At 31.4% G+C, this 25,103-nt stretch overlaps 1 protein-coding gene across 1 annotated transcript; it reads left to right on the top strand.

Moving 5' to 3' along the window:
• The first annotated feature begins 5,067 nt into the window (after window positions 1-5,067).
• LOC145324472 (uncharacterized) lies at window positions 5,068-23,149 on the top strand. Its single transcript, XM_080167058.1, has 7 exons — window positions 5,068-5,178; window positions 19,508-19,590; window positions 20,285-20,405; window positions 20,821-20,866; window positions 21,814-21,981; window positions 22,424-22,602; window positions 22,903-23,149. Exons 2-7 carry the CDS (start codon window positions 19,509-19,511, stop codon window positions 23,147-23,149), a joined length of 843 nt encoding a protein of 280 aa, XP_080023184.1. The 5' UTR covers window positions 5,068-5,178; window position 19,508.
• The last annotated feature ends 1,954 nt before the right edge of the window (window positions 23,150-25,103 follow it).

Below are 25,103 nucleotides of genomic sequence, written 5' to 3'. Positions count from 1 at the left end.
ATTTTACTGAGTTTAACCTTTCAATAATTACTCTTGAATATTTCATGAATGTCAATTTACTTCAATTCTTTTTAACAAGGCTCGGCAGCCGCAGCCGAAAATGTTTTCGAAATATATTTACACACCATAGCTAAGCTGCCTAAAGTTCTACAAATTCAAGCTGCCTTTACTATTTAAAGTTAATCCGCTGCAGCTGCCAACCTCTTTCTTGTCGCAATTTTGTCAGCTACATGCAACTTTCGCCAAACACTTCTTCTTAGACTATATATACCATCAGCAAGCAGCCCTAAAAATGAACGGCTGCGAGCCCTTTCTTTAATACCACTGCACTACAAAGAAATAATTATAAATTTATAATTTCTTGAATTTGTTATAAAAAGATGTGTCTAAAACAAACTTTACTTACAAAAGTTGTTTTATTTTTTTATTACTTTTTCTGTCATGCAATTCAAGTCTACTGTTTGTTATTGATGATTGTTTTATACTTTTTGTGTATCCAAACATTTTGGACTTAAAAATAATTTTGTTATGTAATAAGAAAAGTTAAACAAGGTCAATGGTTTCTATAAGTAGCGCATCATTATCAGGATTGCAACTCGATCAATGTAATAATATAATCATATTTCCAGTATGGCTTCGAAGCCGATTAATATCCGATGGACTAGAACCGGTTCTCAGCCATATTAAAAAATCATATATAGAATCGAATTACATACAATTTTCCACAAATATTAAAATAGAAATAATAAAATTCATACCAGTATTGTTAGCCCAAGCCGTCTGTCCCTCGGTAGTAACAAAACTTATAATAATTTTTTTAAGTTTTCATTCTAATATCCGCGGAAAGCTGACCATAATACGATGCGATAGACAACTATTTAAACTTATATGTTAAACACATTATTGCGTCATATAAAGTAAATTTTAGTTTTGTGTGCTTGTCAGAATCACCTGTTTTATACAACTGGCAAACGTACAGACGGGCATGGCCTAAAATAGAATATCTGCGCTACTATAAATAGATTTCCATGTTTATGAGAAAATAAATGTAAATCTTCTTTACTAAATGAATGATAGTTCCAGGGGCGTCCAAGCTTTTTTTTTGGGGGGGGGTAAAAAATTTTAGGGGGGGGGTAATTCGTGTTTGGGGGGGGTAAAATGGCGCGCGAAGCGCGCCGAAATTTTTTTTTACCCCCCCCAAAATTTTTACCCCGGGGGTAAAATTTGATTGGGGGGGGTAATTACACCCCCTAAAGTCTGTTGGGGGGGGTAAATACTCCCCCCAAATCTGTTGGGGGGGGTAATTACCCCCCCCAAACTAATTTACCCCGGGGGTAAAATTTTTGGGGGGGGTAATTTAATTATGTAAAAAAAGCACCTACCTAATCTATTAAGTTAATAAGTACTATCCTATAACATAAAGTAGTAAGTAAGGTTTATTTGACTATAGCTTCAGATTTCATTACTTTTAATACTGAGTTCTCCTTTTTAGGAAAGCTTCACATAGATCCCATGATGGTTCCACACTATTATAGGTCAATCCTTTGAGTGGTTTTAGGCTATTTTTCTCCTCCCTTTTTACCCTTTAGAAAACACGAGTTCTTAGATGCTAAGGACGCCACTACTATTCAAATATATAGTAGTATCTCATTCTGCGGGGGGCCAATTGCTTAACCATGTGGGGCAATCACCTAAACCAATATAACCTATCCTAAAATAAACTATCAAAAGCCATTTAGGATATACTTTTCATTAACACCTCAAGGCTCGAGTCACACTATGACTTTTTTTAGGGGGGGGGAAGGCGGGGATTACTCCCTCCCCCCCCAAAAAAAATTTTCAGTAAAATTTTTTTTTTAAAACATTCAATTTGGGGGGGGGGGTAAATACCCCCCCCAAAAAAATTTTTTTAAAGAACATTTATTTTGGGGGGGGTAATTACCCCCCCCAAAACGGTATGGGGGGGTAAATACCCCCCCCAAAATCGTTGGGGGTGCCTACGGCACCCCCAAGGTAGGGGTAATCTTTTTTTGGGGGGGGTATTGTTCACAAAATTTTGGAAGTGCCTACGGCACCCCCAAAATCGTTTGGGGGTGCCAAATGGCCCATTACCCCCCCCCTTGGACGCCTATGGATAGTTCCACCACATATTAAGTTAACAACGGAGCGTTGCCTTAAATATAATGTTTTTTAGTCCGTAAGTTTGTCCATATAAACTTACTAGCCTCTAGGAAAGGTCATGAAAGTATCTTATAACCACAATGCTTTATTTATTACTAGCGGATTCGCCCCTAGAGGTTTGATCAAACCAATTTTTCGTATTTTAGATTTAAAATTTAAAAGAAAAGAAATTTTTTTTTGGGGGGGGGGGATAGTCGACCCCACTATTTAAATTTTAGTTTTAAAAAGAAAAAAAAAATTTTTTTGGGGGGGGTATTTTTCATTTTTGGGGGGGGGGGTTAGGGGTGTCCCACCCCTCCAAGAAAATAGTTATAAACCTTCCCGGGAACTATGAGAAGCTACCCTGTAAAGGAGAACCTGATCAGTTCAGTGGTTAGCGAGATCCTTCGCTACAAACAAACACACAAACAGACAGACATCGTTCTACTTTGTATTATAGATGCTTTAGAAAAAAACGTACAACTTTACATTATAGAATTATTTTTAGATTTTTATACCAAATAGTTTGTATGTAATATAACTTTCCTTTTTAATTCAGTATAGCAATGGTAATTCTTGGGGCGATTAGAAATACCTATTTGAAGCTCCAATGTATAGTAGGGCCATGTCGGTTCAGCGATATCCTTGGTACAGACAGACACACTACTTTTATATTTGGATGTGCATTTAGATCCTATTTTGTTTCATTTGTTAAGCTTCGCTTTTATTGACGTTGTCATCCTTGTTATTGAAAACATCAGCATATGGCATCAGTTGACATGTGAAATAAATAATTATTTTAGATTGGCTTTAGTACTTTTTTTCATAGATTTTCTCTGATAAATAATCTTTTTAATATTATGTGTAATTATTATTATTAATGATCAGCTGTTATAAATCCATTTTTTGATATTTTGAATTCAAACAATTTAATAATTTTCTGTATGCATGACGTATTTTATTATATTTTTGTTAATAGAAAAACTTTTGATATAAAAAAAAACTACTTTATGTGGTTTGAAATAGAAAGATAATTAGAGTTGATTGATAAAGATTTTAAATCTTTACGATTTTCAATTTGATGCAAAAATTAAGAAATTTTAAAAATCCAAAAATAAAACATCAAAGCACAATTAAACAAAATTTTAGAAATGGTATAAAAGGGACATATAGACTTTTTAAGCAGAAACTAGGGGTTTTAGAGATTCTACACTTTTAAAATAAATATTTTGAATATATTATTAACTATAGATTTAAAATAAAATGGATAAATCTATCATGAAAGCTATTTTAATTAATGAAAGGGCATATAGGCACACGCAAAATGCAAGAAAGCTTCGCTTTCAAAAAGAAAATGGTGTTTTTATAATTCTTACATCTAAATATACATTATTATTATATTAAATTTGTTAGTGTACCCTATTCGTACCCTCCCTTCTATGTTTATAAAAGTTGTGTATATTGGTTCAAAATTGACACTCGCATGCAGCTAAAACATACTTCTCCGCTCTCCCCCTCTTTTTACAGCCTCAGTGTGCATTTCTCCCCGCTTAAAACTTCCCTTTTCATAATCCACCCCCCATGGAATCATTTCAGAAAGCTCTGCTCCATGCCCCCCCCCCCTCCGCTCTGCCCCACCCCTAGGCATGTTTCCAAATCTTTGAAAACCATTTAAAACTAAACTCAGATTTTTTGACAGATTGACAGCTTTTCTCTGCACCGAGTGTGTGGGGGTGGGGGTGAGGGGGGGTATTTATTTTTTTGGAGGGACAAGGGCGGCTTCTGAACGTTCAAATTAAAAGTCCCCCGTAGATACACGCACATACGTCGGATGATTCTGAACTATACCCCCACACATTCTTCGCCCCCCAACAAAATTACATTCTAAGGAATTCCCCCCCCCCCCCCCCTTACGACAAAATTCCCAAAATCCTCCCAATTTCCAGAAACCGCCAACGCAGGAAATTTACGTTGTGCGGTAATTTTAGTAACACGGAAAACATTAAAAAATACATAAAAAAAGAAATTATTCTAATAAAAAAAAACTATATTTAAAAAAAAACTTTAATTAAAAAGTTATCTTTAACAACTGCTCATTATCTTTTGAAGTAAAAATGACATTTTTTCACAAGCATGTGCATAGAATTTTGAATGTGTTTGAGTATGTGTATGTGTGTATTAAAAACCCGAGGGGGTGGAGCAGAATAACTCCCGCCATCCATCCGACTATCACCACCACAGTTTGTGTAAACATTCAGATAACATCAGATCCAGCTTATTAATGACAAGAACAATAACCAACCAAAGCTATATCTTATGTTCACTTATCTAAACATTATTCATGACAATTAATTTCATGAAAGCATTCAATTGTTATCAGCTATTAAAAATGTTATGATACCTGACAAAAAATTAAGGAAAGTTTGTGGATTATTTAATATTGTTAAACACCTGTTTATGGGTTTTTAATTGTTTTTCTTGGCAAATGCCAAAGTCGTTGCATGTTTTGTTATACACCTGATAAATGGGATGCAGGATCATGGTAATGACAATAAATTGATATTCTCCATGTTTTCACACATTTTTCATTTTTATCTGTGAAATATTTAACTGCCATTGTATTCTCCCTTCCTGCCTGCATATATAATGACTTGTATGACTACTTTGGGGATATTTTTTATTTGAAGAAAAACAATTTTGCATCTAACTATTCCTCCAGCCAATAGAATCCTTAGTATGACAAAACCTTTTGTTTTCTTTATCTCTTCAATGTTAGGCTTAATTGGTGTAAATTTTCGTTAACAAAAACTATAATAAACGATTAGGTTTGTCTTCATATTTTTGGCGCAAAATAGTTTTTTTAAAGTTAATATTACAAATATATAAAAATCCTCAACTATGATTTACAGGTATGACTGGTAGAGCATATAATAATTACCAGAATAATGTTACAATTTATTCCTGATAAGAGTAATTTCAGTTAAACAAATCAAGAACACACAACAATAAAATAATCAGGTAAATCTATAAAATATTTATTATGTTGAAAAATTTTCATTAATGTGACAAAATTATATATATTACAACATATAATTGATAAGAAATGTGCCTTATTTACTGTGTCGTTGAATATAAGTTATAACTTATAACTTACTATAACTTAACCTAATATAACTTAAAACTTACTATAGCTTAACCTAATTAATTGGCAGGTATCACCCATATAAATTGTATTTTGGTAAAAAAAATGTGTCAAAACTGAACTTTAATTCATGATATAAGCTTATTAAAAGTAGACAAACTAATTTAAAGGTCTCAGACTGTTTTACATGTGATGACAGGGAACTAAAGCCTAGGGGTTATTAAAATCATGCTCTTGTATTTAAAAAAGCATTTTGACTTGATATTTAAATGGCATTTGGTTCACTGGCTTTGGGTTCAAAGCTTTATTAAAATTGTTTGTCTTTTATATCTGTTAAGTTCTCGACTTTAAGAAATCAATATAATATTATATATTTCATTTGTAATTGAAGTATTGGAATGGTTTTATCTATTTTACTTTTAAAGTTTAGTCTTGGGATTGTTTCATGACATTTTTACCTTCCCCAATATGCTATTGTATATAGTAGTAAGTTTAATCTTTTTGTCCTTTTAAATCTTACTAACCACTGAACCAATTGAGTTCTCCTTTTTTAGGAAGGTTTAATATATGTCTTTTTTCTATACTTATTGTATAAAGAAAAAAAACTGTACTGTAGGGAAGCTTTACATAGTTTTTATGATGTTTATAGTTTATTCTTAATTTAACTTACCCTCCACCTTCGAATACTTGGCGCCTGGATGCAAGGTGCGAATCCACTAGTTAAAAATAAACTAAGACTTTTTTAACAACCTTATTTAAAGCATCTCTTGTAACTTAAACTCACTTTTAATTATCATGTAATGACAAATATTTTTTGTTATTAGAAATATTGTTGTTGCGCTACTCAATAACAATGGATGGAATTTTTCTTCTATTATCTCCCATCTGTCTTCTAATTAAAGATATTGTTTACTGTTTAATTTCTAATCTAAGCTTTTACAAATTATTGAACTTAACATTAGGATATATATAGAACTAGAATTTAACAACATTTTTAACAAGAACTATTGTTTCCAAATATATCAGAAAATGTTTAATTTTCATAAAATTGGATTTAGAAATGAGTTCCTTTCTTTCGAGTAATTAAAACCTAAACTTACTTAAATTACCTATTCCTGCACCTATTTGTTTTATGTTTAATTGGCATCTGCGTCCTTAGCCTTTAGGGTCTTTATGATAAGAAGGAAAGTCAATACCCTTGGACGATATCAAAACTATTAAAAGCATAATTGAATATTGGAGTTTTTGGTATCTTAAACATCTTACTACTTTACATAGAAGCATATGATTTAGGGAAGATTCATACTGAACAGTTCCATTCTAAATAAGTAACTGCAGGCTTTTGATAGGCTTGTGACGCAGCCGTTATTCTAAACAAGGAAGATAATGACCTTGCTAAATTGTTAGTATTTGGTTAATTTACATCATTATATCAATATAATATTATCAAAACCTTAAATTATTTCTATTTTTTTTAAATGGCTGCCAATTCAATATTATTTTGAATCTTTCATAGTTGAATAGTTTTATTAATTTCAAACTGTGAATGTTTTAATGACTAAATAAGTTTTAAACTATTTAATTTCATGAATAATATTTAGTTTGAATTCCTTATTCTGTAGGAAAGATACTCTGTAATAAGTCTATCTTTAATGACGAAAATGACTGTTACTTGAAGTAAATTTCCTGTTCAAAATGTTTGAAGCTTAATACAATGCTTCAGCTCATGTACATAATTCTCCTTGTTAAAATATTACAATACATGATATTACATAAAGTTTATCATTAATCTCTTTTAAAGAAATCCAAGAAAATTCATTTGTCAGTAGGGAAACAAAAGCGAAACAACACAAAATGTAAATTAGATAGTTCTTAAAATAACTTTTTTAGTATAATAAAGCTTCTCTATACCCTTTTTTTCAAATGTCCTTCGGACAGTTTGCTTTTTCGTCATTGTTGTTGATAAAATTGATTTAATGTTTCTTGTTTGCCATTAAATTAATGATAAAAAGTTAAAATTAATAGGGCATAATTTGTTTTTATGACAAATTTGTTGTCTACTTCTTATTGTTACGCTTATTATGGATATAATTGTCCTTGTTGAAGTATTTTAATGAAAAAAAGGATTTCTTCATTTCTTAAGCTACCCTTATAATTATTATTTTATAATGAATTTTTCCCCTTTTTTTGAAAAAAAAAGACATATATTGTGATAATTACACCTTTCAAAATTAAACATTTGACATCAAGGTTTTTTTTCTTCATAAATACTTGAATAAGTTTTTAACAATATGATAAACGGTAATCTGTAATTATAGCTGTCACAAAAAGACAACAATTATAAAGTCAAGTTAATGCATAAAAGATTATACATATTATGCATTGGAACATTATCCCATGTTAAACTGTTGAGCTATCATTATATAAAAAAATACCACATTAGCAAAAATGGCCTATTAAGATTCTATTTATATGTTCAATATGAATCTTTAATTTCATAGCACCAAGACAATAATAAGATAGCCATGAACACTTTTATTAAGTATAATTTAGTAGACATAAACTATTTTAACACACTGCTAAGTTCAACAGGCCAATTATTAATGGCAATTCATCCTTTAATCATGAAAAAACAAGAATCTACACAAAAATTTCTCCGTCAAAACTGGAAGCTAAACCACTTTGCAACAAAAAGTTGGATTTTAATAATGAAGAATTATGGTCAAAATGGTAAAAACGGCGGCAAGGCGTTTTGATAAATTATCCTGGTACATATATTTACATGAGCCTAATTTTCTAGATTACAACCTTTTTTAAACAGTTTTTATATCAGATATTAAATTCATTAATCATTAAATAAGTGTGACAATATATAAAATGAAAGTAACTTTCAATGTCAATAATTTTACTCCAACAATTTTGATTTTCTAAAATTTCAATTATATTAAAAAATTCTAAACTATAAATGCTTTTTTGAAGGCATGTTATTAATTTTGATATCTTTATAAATAAAAATGTCTTGTGCCTTTAGAAATATTTTCAATGCATGAAAAATGAATCTGAATATTAAAGCTTGATACGTTTTTAAAAGTAGTTGAATGTTTGTCAATCGATTATAATCGCAGTAATCACTGGACCAATTGGTCCACGATTTTCAAGGAATCTTTAATTGAGCAGGTTTTAGGCTATTTAAAGACTGTTAGGGTTTTCTCCTATAAGCTAAGGACGCAGCAACTAGAAATTTACAAATAAGAAGTTTATACTATGATATTGCAATTAGGAATTGAATGTTTAGAAAGCTTTCATGTGCTGAGAATTGTAAAATAATTAAGAAATTTGTCTAGGGTACAATAAAGGTACACAAGCGGGGAGCAATAAATATTTTATTGATTTTTTATCTATCCTGCTTCCAATCAACTTTGGATTGAAAATAAATTATATTATATCTATTTTTTTATGTATATGAATATTATTTATATAATTATATATTGTTTTGTTTTCTATCCTACTTTATTCTTATATCTTTCTAATGAACAATATAGCTTTTCTATTCTTGGGATTTAAAGGTTTATAGTTCAAATGCATAGGGTACAAAAATAGTACAAAAATTAAGTTAAATGAATTATTTTGAAGTAGTTTTAATTGACTTTTTCTTTTTATATATTGTTGATAAAAAGAATTATCATTATCAAAACGCATGCAACATATTCTATTTTTTTTTGTCCGTTAAGACTTAAGATCTCAATTACCACTGAACCGATTTAGCTCTGCATTTTTAAGAAACTTCACATAAATGTTGGATTGTTTTAGGCTTTTTATTATTTTTATGCTTTAGAAGGTTTTAAGTTATTTTATTCTCAGATTAATGTTTTGCATGTTTTTATGCCTTTTATTTCCCCTACCTACCATAAAGTTTAAAGAACTCTTTTAAGCTGGAGGGCAGCCGCTAGTAGAAAAATGCTTTGATATTTTTGTAACTTTATCCTGGAGAAATTTTATGTTGACAAGGGTCCATGGAAAATTTAGAATGGCTGTCAGATATTAATTTCAACCAAGCTTGAAAATTTGAAAAACCCCTGAAGGTTTTTTTTATGTCTGTGTAAATGCTTGTTTGTGTGTGTGTGTCTGTGTATGTATTACTTGTGTGTGGGTTTGTATGTGTGTTTTAAATATAAATAGATTGATTTCTGGCACACAATCAAAAATTTATATTTTTTCCTTTAAAACGTCAACAACCGCAGACTAAATTTTTTTCAGTACAATTGCCCCTAGGAAAAAATCAAATATTATTTATTATTTTTTAGAAATGTCCTATGAACAAAAAAAATCAATATGTGGCGACCTAAATTGACCTTTGTATGTTTCATATAAAATAAGACGTTCTATATAGAATAAGAACAATAAATTGTTGAACAGTAAAATATAAGAAAACTTAGAAAATTTTAAGTGAAGAAAATTAATGTTTTCAATATATATTTTTGTGTGGGTGTGTGAAAGTAAGGAATATTTTAATATTTCTTCATTTTTTCAGTGTTTAATAAAAGCTTTATAAAAGTCTTTTTTTCTGTACATTTGATACAAATAAAAAGAGTCTAGGGTGGGAGGGAAAAATCCCCTCCCCCACCCCCATCATGTTGAAGTAGTGCAGTCAATAAATAAATTAAAAATTGATAGCTAGAATGCAATATTGGATGTGTCTTGTCCCCCCCCCCCACCCCCCATTATGCCCTTCTCTAATTCTCATGAACCAAATATATGTTAGTGAGACTATTTTGACATTTCCTTTTCTTTCCTTCCCACTCTTACTAAACCCATCATTTTCTTTCTACCCACTTCCCCTTGTTTTCATTCCCTTCTCTATTTCCTTTCTTCAACTATTTTTAAATTTGAACTTCTGTCTCGGGCAGGGAAACAGGTGTAGGACATTGGCTGATGAATCAATATCCACATCTCAAAATCCTACCTATGGAAATTTAATTATGATAGCAGCTTTAAAGAATAATACAAATTAATCTTACATTGTCCCTGAAATCCCTGACGTTTCCTCATATGTGAAAAGACACAATGAAAAATGAAATATTTTATTTTATTGTAAATCAGAGGCATAACCATTTTCATATGCATTATTGTAATTAATTTTCATTAATGAAAAAAATCATTAATAACAATTTTTATTTTTTGTAGTAGTGCAGCTACTCTTAAGCTATGGTCTGTTAGTACATTCGTCCGTTCGTTGTACGTCTAAGCCGATACAATGTTTCTTGTTTTATTTATTTTAAAGTTTTAGCCTAAAGTTTATCCACATATAACATAATCATTTACAATTTACTATTTTTGTAACATGTAAAATTTAGATAGAAATTTATGATTTCTTTTTTTTATAATCTTGGTATTCTAAATTAAAATTAAAACCATTTAAAAGATACATCAAATACTTTTAATGAATATCTCTTTACATATATTATTTGATATTAACTTGTGTGTGAAATGAAGTGTACTTTATCTGTACCCAACCAATTGTTTTGGAGATTTCTGCAAATACCAAGTAATCTTCAGTTTAAATTAAAGATTTTGTATTCATATTTATCAAAATCATTTTACAAACTTAGTTACAGATTAATTACCTGCTTAAAATAAACAATTTAGACCCTTTTTTGAATTTGTGAATGCTACGCTATTTTTGGATCTTAATGTCTAGGGTTTAAAAGATTATTTAAATACCCTCTATTGAGGGTTATTGTTTAGCTTTTTATGGGTTTCTCATATATTTGCTAAATATCTAAATAATGAGATTGCTTTAGGAATAAAAAGTTTAAGCTAGAGGCGTTTATGATTCTTTTATTTCAGTTTAATGAGCAAAAATAACACATTACAATTACTTACTTTAAGTAACAGGATATCTATCTGTCTGTGTAGCAAACGATCTTGCCAATCGCTGGACCGATATGGATCTCCTTTCCAGGGAAGGTTTATTACTTTGTTAGGGGAGTGTACCTCTAATATCCCTAGAGAAATTCCTCTCTGGAATAAAATAACAAAATTTAATTTCATTTTAATTTTCATAACTAATATTGAAAGTGGAGGGTTGATCCATACCCCTTCGCTTCCCCCCCCCCCCCTCCAGTTCTCAAGAGCCCCTAGGAGCATAGCTGCTAGTCTATAAAAGTCTATTTTCAAATAAAAATTTAAGTAGTATTTTTTTTAAAAGTTATACCAAATTTCTATTTTGCAATAAAGTTTACTTCAAGTTTCAGACAAAACCAAAGAGAAGTTTTTATTGTTTTTAAATGAGTTTAAATGTTCAAATATAGGGCCTCAAACAAAGACTTCAACAGGGTGGAAAAGGGGGTTGGTTTTTTACCATTTTTTTGGCATAAGAAACTGGATTTTACACGGTTGTAATTGGTTTTATGTGCTACTAAATATGATTATATACTTTAACTGCTAAATATACGGGTTCTTGGAATTACTAAAATTTTTCTTTAAATATGTCATAATTGTTATCTTTTGTGTTGCAAAGTAGTTCAGAATTCAATATTTGTTTTTTTTTTGGCAAATTTAGGATTTAAATTTAATAGTCTTAGAAGAAGTTCAAGCTGGGAAGCAGTGAGGGAGGGGCAATTGGACTGTTTATTACACAAGTCCCCAAAGTTTGATATTTGTAGTTTCTTATTCGTTGACTTAACAACTTTTATTACATTTTATTTGTTGGCTCATAAAATTGGGTGTATAATCATTAGGTATGTACATCAAATGTATCGGCCATTGTCTTATCCCATTAGATCCCTGTTTTGAAAGCCTATGAAGACAGACGTGGATTTTAAAAGGATGTTTGTATACTAATTATTTGAACACCAATTCGTCCATGGTAAAAATAAAAAAAATAGAGAAAAACAACAGTCAATTATAATACAAAATGATTATATCGTATTTATAAAATAGATTGACTACTATATGAGCTGTACAAACTTATAAAATTTATCTTGACGATAATCTGCTAACATTCAAAGATTATAGCCGATAATCTTTTTCATTATGTGTGGTCGTTTATCGATACTTTGAGGAGGAAAAAAATCCGTCGTTTTCAATTTAGATTTAACATTTTGATACTTTAAGACATGTAAAAAGTAAATCATTTTCAATTATATATTACTTTTTATACTTACTTTATCTTAAAGTAATATCTCGAAAATTGCGGATTTTTTTTCTGCATACAAATTATGTTCTTAAATATTAATTGTGGTAATGTTTTTTTTTTTGATAATAGTGGAAATATTAACATTTTTACACAAACTAGAAATTTAAGCGATTCTATTAGGTTTCAAAGTTTTGAGATTTTTCTGTTTTTTAAAAATCTTCTTAAAAAATGAAAAAAATCTTTTAAAAATGATAATTTTATACTCTTAAACCGCATTTTTTAAATAAAACAAAAGAAAGAAATTTAAGGCCATCTGAGCCAAAGACTAGGACAAAAAAAATTTTAAAAATCCAAATATTTGAAGAATTTTTGTGGGATGGTTTAGAATTATGTATAAGAGGGAAAGTGGGCTCAAAAAATCGTATTGAAAGCCATATCAGAGTTCACGAAAAACAGCAAAATTCTATATGATAATTTTCCTCGATATCGTGTCCTAAATTTGTATAGTCATTAATCAAGAATAAACTAATTCTAATCATGATTTTGAAAATTAGTTCTTATTTTTTACTTAATCTCATTATATCAAGTAGTAAGTTTTTCTTGTCTGCCCTTTAAGATCTCGCTAACAACTGATCCGGTAGATTCTTTTTTACGTAAGACTCATATAGGTCCTAGGATGGATTTAGACTATTATTATTTTTAAAATCAGGTCTTGAGATGGTTTAATGCTATTTATTATTATTTACGCCTTGAAATACAGATCTCATAAATGCTAAGGGCACAACCACATAAACAGTTTTTAGTTTAGAATAATCATCTTTAATGAAACCGTTTATTCTTATATTAGTAATCATTTAAAGTCAATAAAACATTTTAAATCATTTTTGTGTGTAATTTTAAATAAACAGCAAATCAATCCCCAATGTTAAAATAGCCTTCCATTACTAGCTGCCTAAAATCATAGGGAATGCCCCTAACGCATCTTCCTATTATGGCGTTCAATCAAAATAGTATAAAAATAATGGATTTTTTCTAATAAATAAGTTTTCAGCTAACAATGATTTGACTCTGAATAAAATTGTTTTGAAGGTAATAAATATACCAAGATTAAAAAATATGTTTTAAAAAGTTGTCTAAAGGCCTCATTTTATTGTCTAATTTATTTTTAACATTTTTTGTTAAAATGTATGGACATACATCCCACTAACCGTATCTACTGACAGATTGTGACCTTATTCAGACCAAAGATCGACCCTATCTATACTCAAATATCCATCCATCCATCCATCTATCTATCTATACCCAGTTTAATTCCTTGAGAACTGGGTACGGAAAGGATACACCATATTTTTTATAGAATTTAATAACAGCTTTTTGGTTTTACAATAGAATATTGTGGTATTTTATATGCAACTAAAAATTGAATACTTAAAGTAGATTTTTAAGTCTAAGACATACCATATAAAAAAATATTTGGGCATTTAATCTTAACTTAGATGTCAAATATTATCCTCAAGATAGAAATAAATATTAAGTAAAACACTAGAGGCAGCCGCCTTGTGCAACCATTCTATTGGGTCATTGAAAATAAACCAATGGTGTCGCTTATATTAACTAACTTGATAAATTCTCTGGGAGGAGTAGGGTAGAAGACTTTGCTGGGGCTCTGGTGTTGTTGTGCTCAGGTAGATGCACCTCGTACAGGCTTTTCCTCGACATCCCTGCTGATCACTGCAGGATGATTACTAACCAATTCTTGTTGACCAACCATTTGCCTGACCACCCAGGTTTTAAATTGACCACAGAGCCGCTCCCCTCCTGCAGCTTAAAACCAACTATACAACACAGTAGAGAAGATATTGCTCATCTCCTCCCTGTGGACAAGGATGATTTAAAGGCCAAGATAAAAATCATCTACACTACTGAAGTGCAAAAGGCCCTGGCACAATACCCTCCAAATAAAATCCTGCAACGAAACCCACCAGAGGTAAATAAGGAGGAATTGAACCTACCAAGAATAACAAGATCCAGATTATCACAACTACGATCTGGATACAGCAGAATCCTTAACTCCTATCTACACAGAATAGGAGAAAAACCTGACGACAGTTGCAATTTATGCAACCAATCACCACATACAACCTTACATCTGTTTGAATGCCCGAATAGCCCTACTAACCTAGATGTTTTATCCCTATGGACCCAACCTAAAATGGCAGCAGATTTTCTACAACTTGACGAGGGCATAACATGAACAGATAATTCAACAAACTGACTTGACGAAGCTCTGACGAGGCTAATCAATCAATCAATAAATCTTAAATTAAAACAGCCAAGTTGCTAAAAATAATTTAGAAGCTGACGAAAGAGGTCTTTGAAAAAGGAAGGGACGTAGTTGTCTGTATATACATCTGTACTATAGATGAAATAATTGTTTTAAAAGCGCAAATTAGTAAAAAGTTATTTTGTTTTAAAATATTCCTTTTATTACCATCCATTCCAAAGTAGATGGATACACTTAAAACTATTTCACAAAGACTTGGATAGCTTTTGTACATTTCGTCCAGAGCTTTAATTAAAAGGTAAACAAAAATTAAATATATTCTAGAACAATGTTTGTATCACGCAGTTGCTTTTCTCTTTGATTTTCAAAGAGTTTAAATTTAATAATGTTTTAGCAGAAGTCCAGATAACTTGTAACATTGATTTTATACTTAGTGGCTGCGCCCCTAGCCTATGAATTATATCCTAAACAACCAAAAATATCATTATATGAGACTTTTCTGACCAGCCATTTATAAGATATTAAAAATAGAACTTACTACTTTATTTACACCATAGACTGGAATTAAATAAGGTTTAAATTTGCTTCAACATTTTAACATTAAACAATTAGGAAAATAAAAAAATATATATCATTAAGCCTTAGGTAATAATAGTAATTTATCGTATTACAAATAAGTCAGAACTTAAAAATATCCATAGTAAGTAAAAAAAAAAGAAGCAAATCACTTGAAATAAAAGCAAACTTAATAAAATTAATGTAAAGAAAAAGTGAATTATATGTAGAGCAGATGTTTAGTTGTCAAAGAGAGATAATATGCGATGAATTATATAAAAACCACGAAACCTATAAAAAAAAGGATGACAGACAGACCGACGGACAAAGTGAATTATATAGTGGGTGCTAATTGGTACAGAGAATCTTCACATTTCTTCAATATCGTTACAGATGTACTGACAGACGGGGTGAATTATAGAGTAGCTTCGCAACTAAAATATGAAGATAGTTATGCATAAAGCATAGTTAGGCACATATAAATATGCATGGAACTGGGCGAGATGGTATAAACAAACTTTCTGACAGATCATAATTAGGTTAAAATAGAAATCAAGCTTTCCCTACTAACTTAGAATAAAGAGTTGATTATTATAACTCTAAACACATAAGATATAAGTACTATACAGTATCGTGGATCTACAGGGATAAGACAATGGCCGATGAATTGATATACATCGCAAATGATGATACACAAAATTCTCCCTTCGGTAGATTACAATTGGTGGTCGAAACGTTTGGACACTCAATTAAATTAACCAACCAATCAAAATTCACTATAATCCACAAAGTTGTTAAGCCAACGAATAAGAAAACGACAATATTAAACTTTGAGGACTAGTGTAATATGTAGCCCAATAGCCTCACTCTCTCTGATACAGTATACTTACATATTAAATAGACTTATTACCCTTAATGGTCAATTAGTGACACCATGCATCGAATTGTTGGACTAAGATCTTAGAACATTTATACTTCAAATCTATTCTATTCCATAGGTTGATAATTTAATTAAAAAAATTTAAATTATTAGATTAGAATATTTCAGAATAATTTTAAATAGCTTTTTTAGTATAACATTAAAAACAGCCCAGTAGGAAAAGCAATTCATCAGCACTTCGTAAAAAAATTATGTCGTTATTATGTCAACAGAAAACTATTTTGACAAGCACTTGCCATGACATGTACAGCTAAAATATCTAGATTTTATTTCCTTTCTTAATTGAAAACCTAATTTCAAAACAAAGCTATAGATTTCTAATTTAGTCTCCAATAAAATATTCCTATAAATAGGACCACTGCATTCTCTTTATATTGACTTCTATTGAAAATAGTTTAAGCCCATTCCATATGGAGGGCAGCTATGCACAGAAAATTAACAAGGATGACAACATTCATGTAGCTCAACTAATAAGACTTATATGTAACTGTACAGCTCTTTGTGACAACAATTATATAGTAGCTGCGCACTTATTAAATTTTGGATATTCTTTGATAACTCCTTGCTTTAGGTAAATGATTAAATATCATGCCTTATCATTTATGGAATCACCCTTCCCTGAATCAGATTTTAAGGATCATTTTCTGATGTAAAAAATATTGTCAAAATATATATATTAAATTAGCGGCTTCGCTCCTGGCATCTAGGAGTTCTGTTGAAATGGGTATGGCAAGCAGAAAAATAGCATAAAACCATCCGAAGACTTAAATCTAAAACAAGAATAGCCTAAAAGCTTCGCAGGACCTATGTAAAGCTTCTATAAAATGGAAAACTCAATGTTCAGTAGTTATTGAAAGCTTAAGCTACAGACAAGTATATGGAGAAAATCGTTCAATGTGACGTCATAAAAATGAGGGAGATGAGAAGATAAGTGGGAAAGAAACCCCCTAAAAAAGAGATGGATAATTTTTCATTTTTATGACGTCACATTTCTTTTTTTTGAGTGAGTTTCTCTATTTACTACAGACAAAAATACCTTACTATTTAATTGTATAGGATAAAATATCATTATCGTTTTAAAAATAACAAAAGAAATATTAAAAGGAACCATACATGCTCCCTACGGACTAAAGAGTCGAAAATATGGAAACGGGTTTCTCTCAAAAACATAGTATTAGCTAGCTGTAAGTTGTTAATGTTGTCAGGGATCAAAGGGGATAAGACAATGGCCAATAAATTTATATATTTACCCAATGATGATACAAAAAAATACCCTTTATGTAGATAACCATTAGTGATTGAAATATTGAGACACTCAACTTTATAAACCAACAAATCAAAATTAAATAAAAGTTTCCTAGGTTGTTGAAGCAACAAACAATAAAACGTTATTACAAAATTTTGAGGACTAGGGGAAAAACAGCCCCTCCCTCCATGTAATGTTGGCTATATATATTCTGAGCGGGGCATAAGTTTGTCAACAAATCTGATGAATAAAAGGAGTTTTATTTACAAATATAATTTATGCATAACATATAATAAGAAATTTGGACTTAGTATTCCTAAGAATAAATATCTTGAAAAGTGGAATAGTAATTCGGAATAAAAGAAGAATGATTTCAATGTTAAATTACCACAAAAAAATATGATTTAAAAATCTACCTTAATAATGGCAGTTTTTTTGTGTGTAGGAGATAGTAGACTGTGTAGACACTGTATTAGTTTTAAACATGTTGAGTAGATACTTATACACGATTATAAATGATGATTCTGATTTACAAAGGAAAAATAAATAAAATAGTTATGTATAATGTATGTCCCTGTCTATTTCTTGCATACGATTAATAGATAGATACATAGATGGACGGAAAAATTTTTTTGGTTGGGCTCGGCAGCCGATACCTAAACACCAAGAAGCCTTAACCGATACAAAGGTTTCATTTTCCCTCTAAGTATCTTTAGTTCAGGTTAGGTTAGGTTATATTTGGATAGGATTATGGCACCACAGGTGTTAAGCATCAACAAAAAACTTCCCTCCCTTCATTAATTTTTTTATATAAAGGGGGTTTTGTTTCATTCCAGACACAAATGTTTTTTAACTCAACCTAACAATGTTTTATATTAATGACAATCAAGGCAACTGTATAAGAAAATCATTGGCTTGTGGGCGGCTGCCGAGCCCAGGTCTTTTTTTGCATCAACATCTTGTTTTCTTATTTAGTTTTGCATTCTAATATGACACGAATTAGCTTCTCTCAACTCACAAAATTATACAAAAAAAATTTATTTTAAAATATATGGGAATAAATTCATTAATTTCAACCTATCAACGCTAAGCAAGGCGCTTTTTTGTTTACGCTTCAAGAAATCACTAAAGTAGTTTAAGGGTGACAGGGGAAAAAAACTTTAAACCTAGGCATAGGGTATAACCAACAAGTGAAATAAATCTTAACCCTTAACAGTCGGGCCCTTTGCCGCACCTTAATCAGTTTGGGGGGGGCGACCTGGAGGATCAGGACCTGCAGGATCATACCTGGAACCTGAAATTGACTTGAACTCATATATTTCATATGAGTATGTACTACTAGAGGATATTTTAGTATTTTGGTAAGATAAAATGCTGTGTTTAAGTCAAAAAAAATATTTTTGCTCTTTACCTGGATGACCCTGCCAGGTTTGCTGGCATCCTGTGCCCGCCAGGATGGAGATATTCAAAAAATTCCAACTCTCAGTTATGTGTCATACCCAAACTTAAAAATTCACTCAGTTTGGGCTCTTTATCTTCCACACACAGAAAATGAGATAGAAAAAATGGGACAAATGGAGAGGACGTCAATTTTACAATATGTAGCCCCCCAACGACAACTGAAAACCATATATAGATTTCGTGATTAATTTTGTTTTTGGAATAAGCTGCTTTAAACCAATAGATAGTCTCAATAGGAGTTACTTCTTTAAAGATAATAAATTAAGATTTATTAATCAAATGGACGAAGGGTACATTGGGCAGTTCATTACACTATTCCCATAATAACGTTTTCTTATTTGTTGGCTAAACAACTTTAGGGACTATCATTGAATTTTGATTGGTAGCTTCATTAAGTGGAGTGTCTAAACAATCCCTAATTCTAATCTAAAGAAGGGGTAATTTTATATAGCATCATTGGGTATGCAAATAAATTTATCCCTTTTTATCCCTGAATAATCAGAAAATTCTCTGCTGAAAGACTAAACCTGAATGCACTTTTAACCCCATCACTAACACAACCCTAACTTTAATTTTTTTAGAATGGACGATTCCCGAGACGATACCTTTTTAAACCTGGACAGCTGTAGCAGTGACCCTATGGATGATCAGTATATTCTTCCAGGTAATAGATATAATGTATAAGAATAGATCATTCCAATATATATATACTAGCGGTTACGGCCTTAGAAGCCTCTAGTGGCACTTTAAATGTTTGGTTTTTTGTTGCGTTCAAGTTTCTACGATATGTTGCGTAAGAGTCTCTTTATACGATACCTTGCAATGTTACTTAGGAGTCTCTATACTAAAAATAAAAATTTCGATTTATTATTATTTCTCTTGGGAGGGTGGTGGTACCCTCCCCCAAAATAGTTATAAACCTTCCCGGGACCTATGAGAAGCTAAACTGTTACGGAGAACCCGATCGGTTCAGCGGTTAGCGAGATCCTTCGGTACAAACAAACACACAGACACACAAACATCCTGTTACTTTAGTATAAGGATATATATGCACGGAAGCTTTGTGCATGTTTTTAGATGGTTTTATACCATGAAACTTGACAAGGGGCAAAGTCGGGGGAGGGGGAAATCTAAGGTAGTTGTAGTATTGAAATAAGATAACTTTTATTGTAAAAGAAAAACATGCACATAATAAAGTCTTTCTAACTTAAAATGATTGACAACAGAATATTATTCTTTGACTATTTTTACCATCGAAAGCAATGAAAAAAAATTAGATTGAATTCGAAGGATAAGTTTATTGCGATATGAGACATATATAACTCTTTGACCCTCTATTTAAATACTCTATTTTCCAGGTGAGAATGCAGAGAACCAGTTTCCGCCGACTCTGTCGCCAGAGATGGGCAGTGATATGAGTGGGGACCTGCCCAGTGTTCAGAATAAATCACAAGCCAGCAAGTGCCCACATTGTCACAGGTAAACATGTTTGTTTTGTCATTAGAGTAAAAAAAGAGGGGGAAGGGGTTAAATAAATGTATGTCCCCACATCGTAGACCCTGTGGACTTTCAATTGGTTCTCTGAATATGAGCCAATAGCATCAAAAAGATTAACACACAAAAGTTGCTGCAAAAGATCAGATAGTAACTAGCTAGCAGACAAAAAAGGTCCTCAAGACAGGGGCTAGGTAGTTGTCTGGGTTATACATCTATACTTATTTACATATATTGTCTTGTCTATGTTCTATCCTACTATCTTCTTTATTTATTGGTGAATTTATAAAAGACAATATGAATTGCTAAAAATTAACAAAGTTTGTTATTTTAGTACAGTTGTCTCTAATCTCAATAAGTTTTCTTATTTCAAAAATTAACATGTATTAACTTTTTTCAGGGAATTCACAAATCTGCGACATCATATTAACCAACAGCATATGCAGGTGAGAAAAACTATGTAATTTCCGGTTTTTTGGTGCTTTCCCCTAAAGCTCGTATGGAGCAAAGAACCTCTTACCCCACTTATGTTTGGCGTTAGTTTTATTTTCTGAACCAAACCATAGTAAAACACTCGAAAAAATCTACACCCCCACCCCCCTCCTTAATTTATGATTTATTTTAAAATAAGGGGGAAGGGGTTTATGTTCTTGATTAGGCACTTTGACGGAAACCGTCAATTTTTAAAAAACAAATTTCCCAATCAAAATTTTTCTTAGTGCTAAATACTTTCAAGCTTTAAAGTATTATAAAAAAATTATAGAATGCTACTTATCGAGGGACGAACATACCTACTTAAAGAATAGCGGCGCAAACTAAAAAAAACTGAATGAACTGTTTACATAAAATGTAACAATTGTATAAACTGCATTTAATTGTGCATATTCTTTTTACTGCCCCCTGTATACAACTATAATTCAGGGAGGGCAGGGTACAGCAACGTCAATATTAATCAACAAACTTTCTTCCCCTCAAAAAATTCAAACTACCAATGACAGAACGTAACACATATGAGTTTTGAGAAGAAAAAAATGTACTTCCCAATTACTAAAACCCTTATTATAAACTGTCTTTCTATTCTATTCTATGGGAAGCATTATAGGGTCAGAGCTTAAAGCCATATTGACTTATTTGCTAAATCTTCAGAATATTTCCTATTAGATACTTGGGACATAGCCACCAGAGCAATAAAAATTAAAAGCAAGCTTTATAAAACTGATAAATAGTTTTTAGTAATAAAAATTCGGAGGGATGGTTAAAAGTGGTCTTGGAATTTAAACCTTTTTGCGGCATCTTTAGACTTAAGTCGTATATCCATACCATTTGCTGTGAATCAAAAAAAATAACTGTCTCTTTGGATACTAGGATTGATAAAAACCGGTTTTTTGTCCAGGTGAAGAACTTCAAGTGTGGAGACTGTGGGTACAGCTGTTATCTGAAGACTGATCTAGAAAGACACATCAGCAATGTGCATGACAAGCATAGATCTCCATGTCTTATATGCGGCAAGAAATACAGTGATCTCAGACAACATGTTAGAATAGTTCATGAAGGAGCTAAAGTAATTCAATTTGTTCATCAATCAATCAATAACTTATTCTTTTTATCTATAATTCTACTTTTTTGTTTTGAAGTCTAATTATTTATTAATCAATATATCCAAAAAATTATCTTTATTTATCAATTGAACTATTAATTAATCAATCTTTTAATCAATCAATCTTATAACTAATCTATCCATCTATTGATCAATCAGCTAATCCATTGAGTCAATCTATCTATCAATCCATCCTTTAACCCATATATCAATAAATCTTTCGATTGATCTATTAATCGTTATTTATATATTTTTATTAAATTAATTAAATAACAAGGTGAATTTTGGTTTAAATTGAAGGATCTTGTTATTCGCTAAACCGATATGGTTATCCTTTACATGATAGCTTCTCATATAGGTCCTGGGGAAGGTTTATTACTGTTTTTAATGATATCTTCTATTATAGGCTGAATGTCCACACTGTAAGGGTAAATACTCGAACCTAAGCCAACATATTCACAAGGTTCATCTCAAGACTAAGAATGTAATGTGTGAAAAATGTGGCATGACGTTCTACCATAACTCTAACCTCAGGAAAATAAAAATGAGAATCAATTTATTTGTTAACCCTGAAAAGTCAAGGAAGTTGGGTGAGGGACAGGGTTGAAAATTATTGTTGAATATCAATGATATTTTTACTTCTACATAGCATTTTATATGTTTAAATTACTTAAATATTCTATGATGTAAGTCTAATAAATTGGATATAAGGAAAGTGTCATGTGGGACGTCAGAAAAATAGGTCTAAATCGATCTCTTTTTAGGGGTTTTCTTTCCCACTTCTCCTCTCATCCTTTCTTTATAGACGTATTTTCATGACGTCACACATGACACGTTCCAGTGATTCAAAATAAGGACTGTTTCTCATTTTGTTTTGCTGCTTAGAAAGCACATAGAGAACACGCACACCCAGCACAAATCCATCCAGACAGTGAATAACAACTACCTGGCAGAGTATGACCGCCAGCAGGCCGTCTACTCGCCCACCTACCAGCCAAACTACTGGCCGCACGCCTACGACCATCATCACGCGGCCACAACTGCAGCTACCGCCGCCCACACCCACCCGCACACACACGCACACTGGTATTACAGTCAGAATAGCTACTATGCTGGCAGACAGTGGTGGTAGGAGGAATACATCCACAAGTTAAATCAGACGATTGTTTCAATGATTTGTTTATGAACAATTGAATATCGAAGAAAAAACTCTAAAAATCAAAGATTTAGTCAACTTTGATTTTAATGAAAAAAAAAACTTTTTAAAAACTCCAGTGATAATTTAGGTACCGGTGTCTTAATTAAAAGTTATAGTACCTTCAGATTATTTATATGTACATTGTACATTGTACAATTATATACATTAAATTGTTTTTAGTCCATTCAGAATAGCTTTAAAGGGAATGTACACCAAAAAATCATAGATCTATTTTAGTAGCCTGTAATGCGCAAAAAGACATATTTTACGCGTCTTTACTTTAAGGACTCCTAGTAAATCATTTGGCTATTTTAGATCATTTTAAGCCTACTTATGCAGGATATGTCGACGTTAGCAATAACCTTTTGGTGTCTATTCCCTTGAAAAACAATAATTTTTTCAATAACCAATCAAAATCAAAGTTACTATCCTAAACTATAAAATTTACATTATTCTACTTAATCTTAAAGTACTTAAATTCAATATCCTTACACTAAAGTAACAGGATGTCTGTTTGTCTGATTGTCTGTGTGTTTGTGTATTTGTACCGAAGGATCTCGCTAACCGCTGAACCGATCGGGTTCTCCTTAACAGGGTAGCTTCTCATAGGTCCCGGAAAGGTTTATAACTATTTTGGAGGAGGGTACCACCACCCTCCCAAAAAAAATTGCCCCTAGAAAAAAATACCCCCCACCCAAAAAAAAGGGGGGCAACTCCCCCCCCCCCCCAAAAAAAAAAAAAAAATTTACCCCTTCCCAAAAGATTTTTTTTTACTTTTTCTTTTCCAATCTAAAATAATAAATTGGGTTATCAAATTCGACTCTCACCTCCTCAAGTGCCCATAGAGGCCTCTAGGAGGCGTAGCCGTTAGTAATAAATAATTAGCTTAATCATAACGCACTTATGTAGATAAATGTAAATAAATGTTAAAAATCAAATATGAAACTTTTTGTGATTCTGTCTTAGTTGTTAATCAAGTAAAGTCCTAAAATTTCAGGGATCTTGAGGGATAAGACAATGGATGATAATTTAATAAACACCCCAAATAATTGTAAACAAAATTACCCCTGCTGTAGACACAAATAGTACGAAGCAGCCAATTAAGATTGAATATAGGTACCCAAAATTTGTAAGCTACTAAATGAGAGAGCTTACCATTAAAATTTTGGGTGCCAGCATAATTTAACGTCCAATGTCCGCTCCCACCCTGTAAAATTCAGGTAGAAACTTTGGTCTACATTAGGTCCAAAGACAATTAAGGGATGTTATCAATTATTTTAAAAATAGCATAATTTAATTTATTTAAAATTTGCATTAAAAAAAGCTTATAATATTATTTTTTTCATTGTGAAATCGCTCATGTTCCATTTAACCTACAAATTCATCCTTTTAAAATATATGTACTTATGTATATAGAAATATTGTTTTACTGTTCTGTTGTAATAATATAATTTTGCTTTACATGTTTATGGATTGTTAAAATGCTTATACTGCGAAATACATCAGAATCTGCTTATATACAGTTTCCTTTACTTTTATTATGTCAACTTCTTTACATTCAAACATTTTGGATTCTATCTATAGGTAATGTTATGTAGGAAATGTTCAGCAAGAAAAGAAAAACATTTAAGGGAACGTTTCGCCCAAGGTTTTTGGTCGAGAACAGAAAAACTCCCCTGCCCCCCGTCCCCCCCCCCCCCCTCTCGCATATTTGGAAATAAATGATAAATAAGGTTGGTATGTTATTATTTAATACTTATATTTGCGGGAACTTTTGTTTAATGAAATCTTCCAATTTTTAACATTTACAAAACAGCCTACTTTATTGCATCAAGATCCATGACAGATCTATATAGGAAATAAATGTCTATATATGAGCTTAAGTTTT

This window comes from Acartia tonsa, chromosome 7 (genome assembly GCF_053477335.1).
Source record: "Acartia tonsa isolate MP-2025a chromosome 7, ASM5347733v1, whole genome shotgun sequence".
Taxonomy (NCBI): domain Eukaryota; kingdom Metazoa; phylum Arthropoda; class Copepoda; order Calanoida; family Acartiidae; genus Acartia; species Acartia tonsa.
Note: the sequence above shows the minus strand (reverse complement) of the source record. Positions and strands in the feature narration are given on the sequence as shown.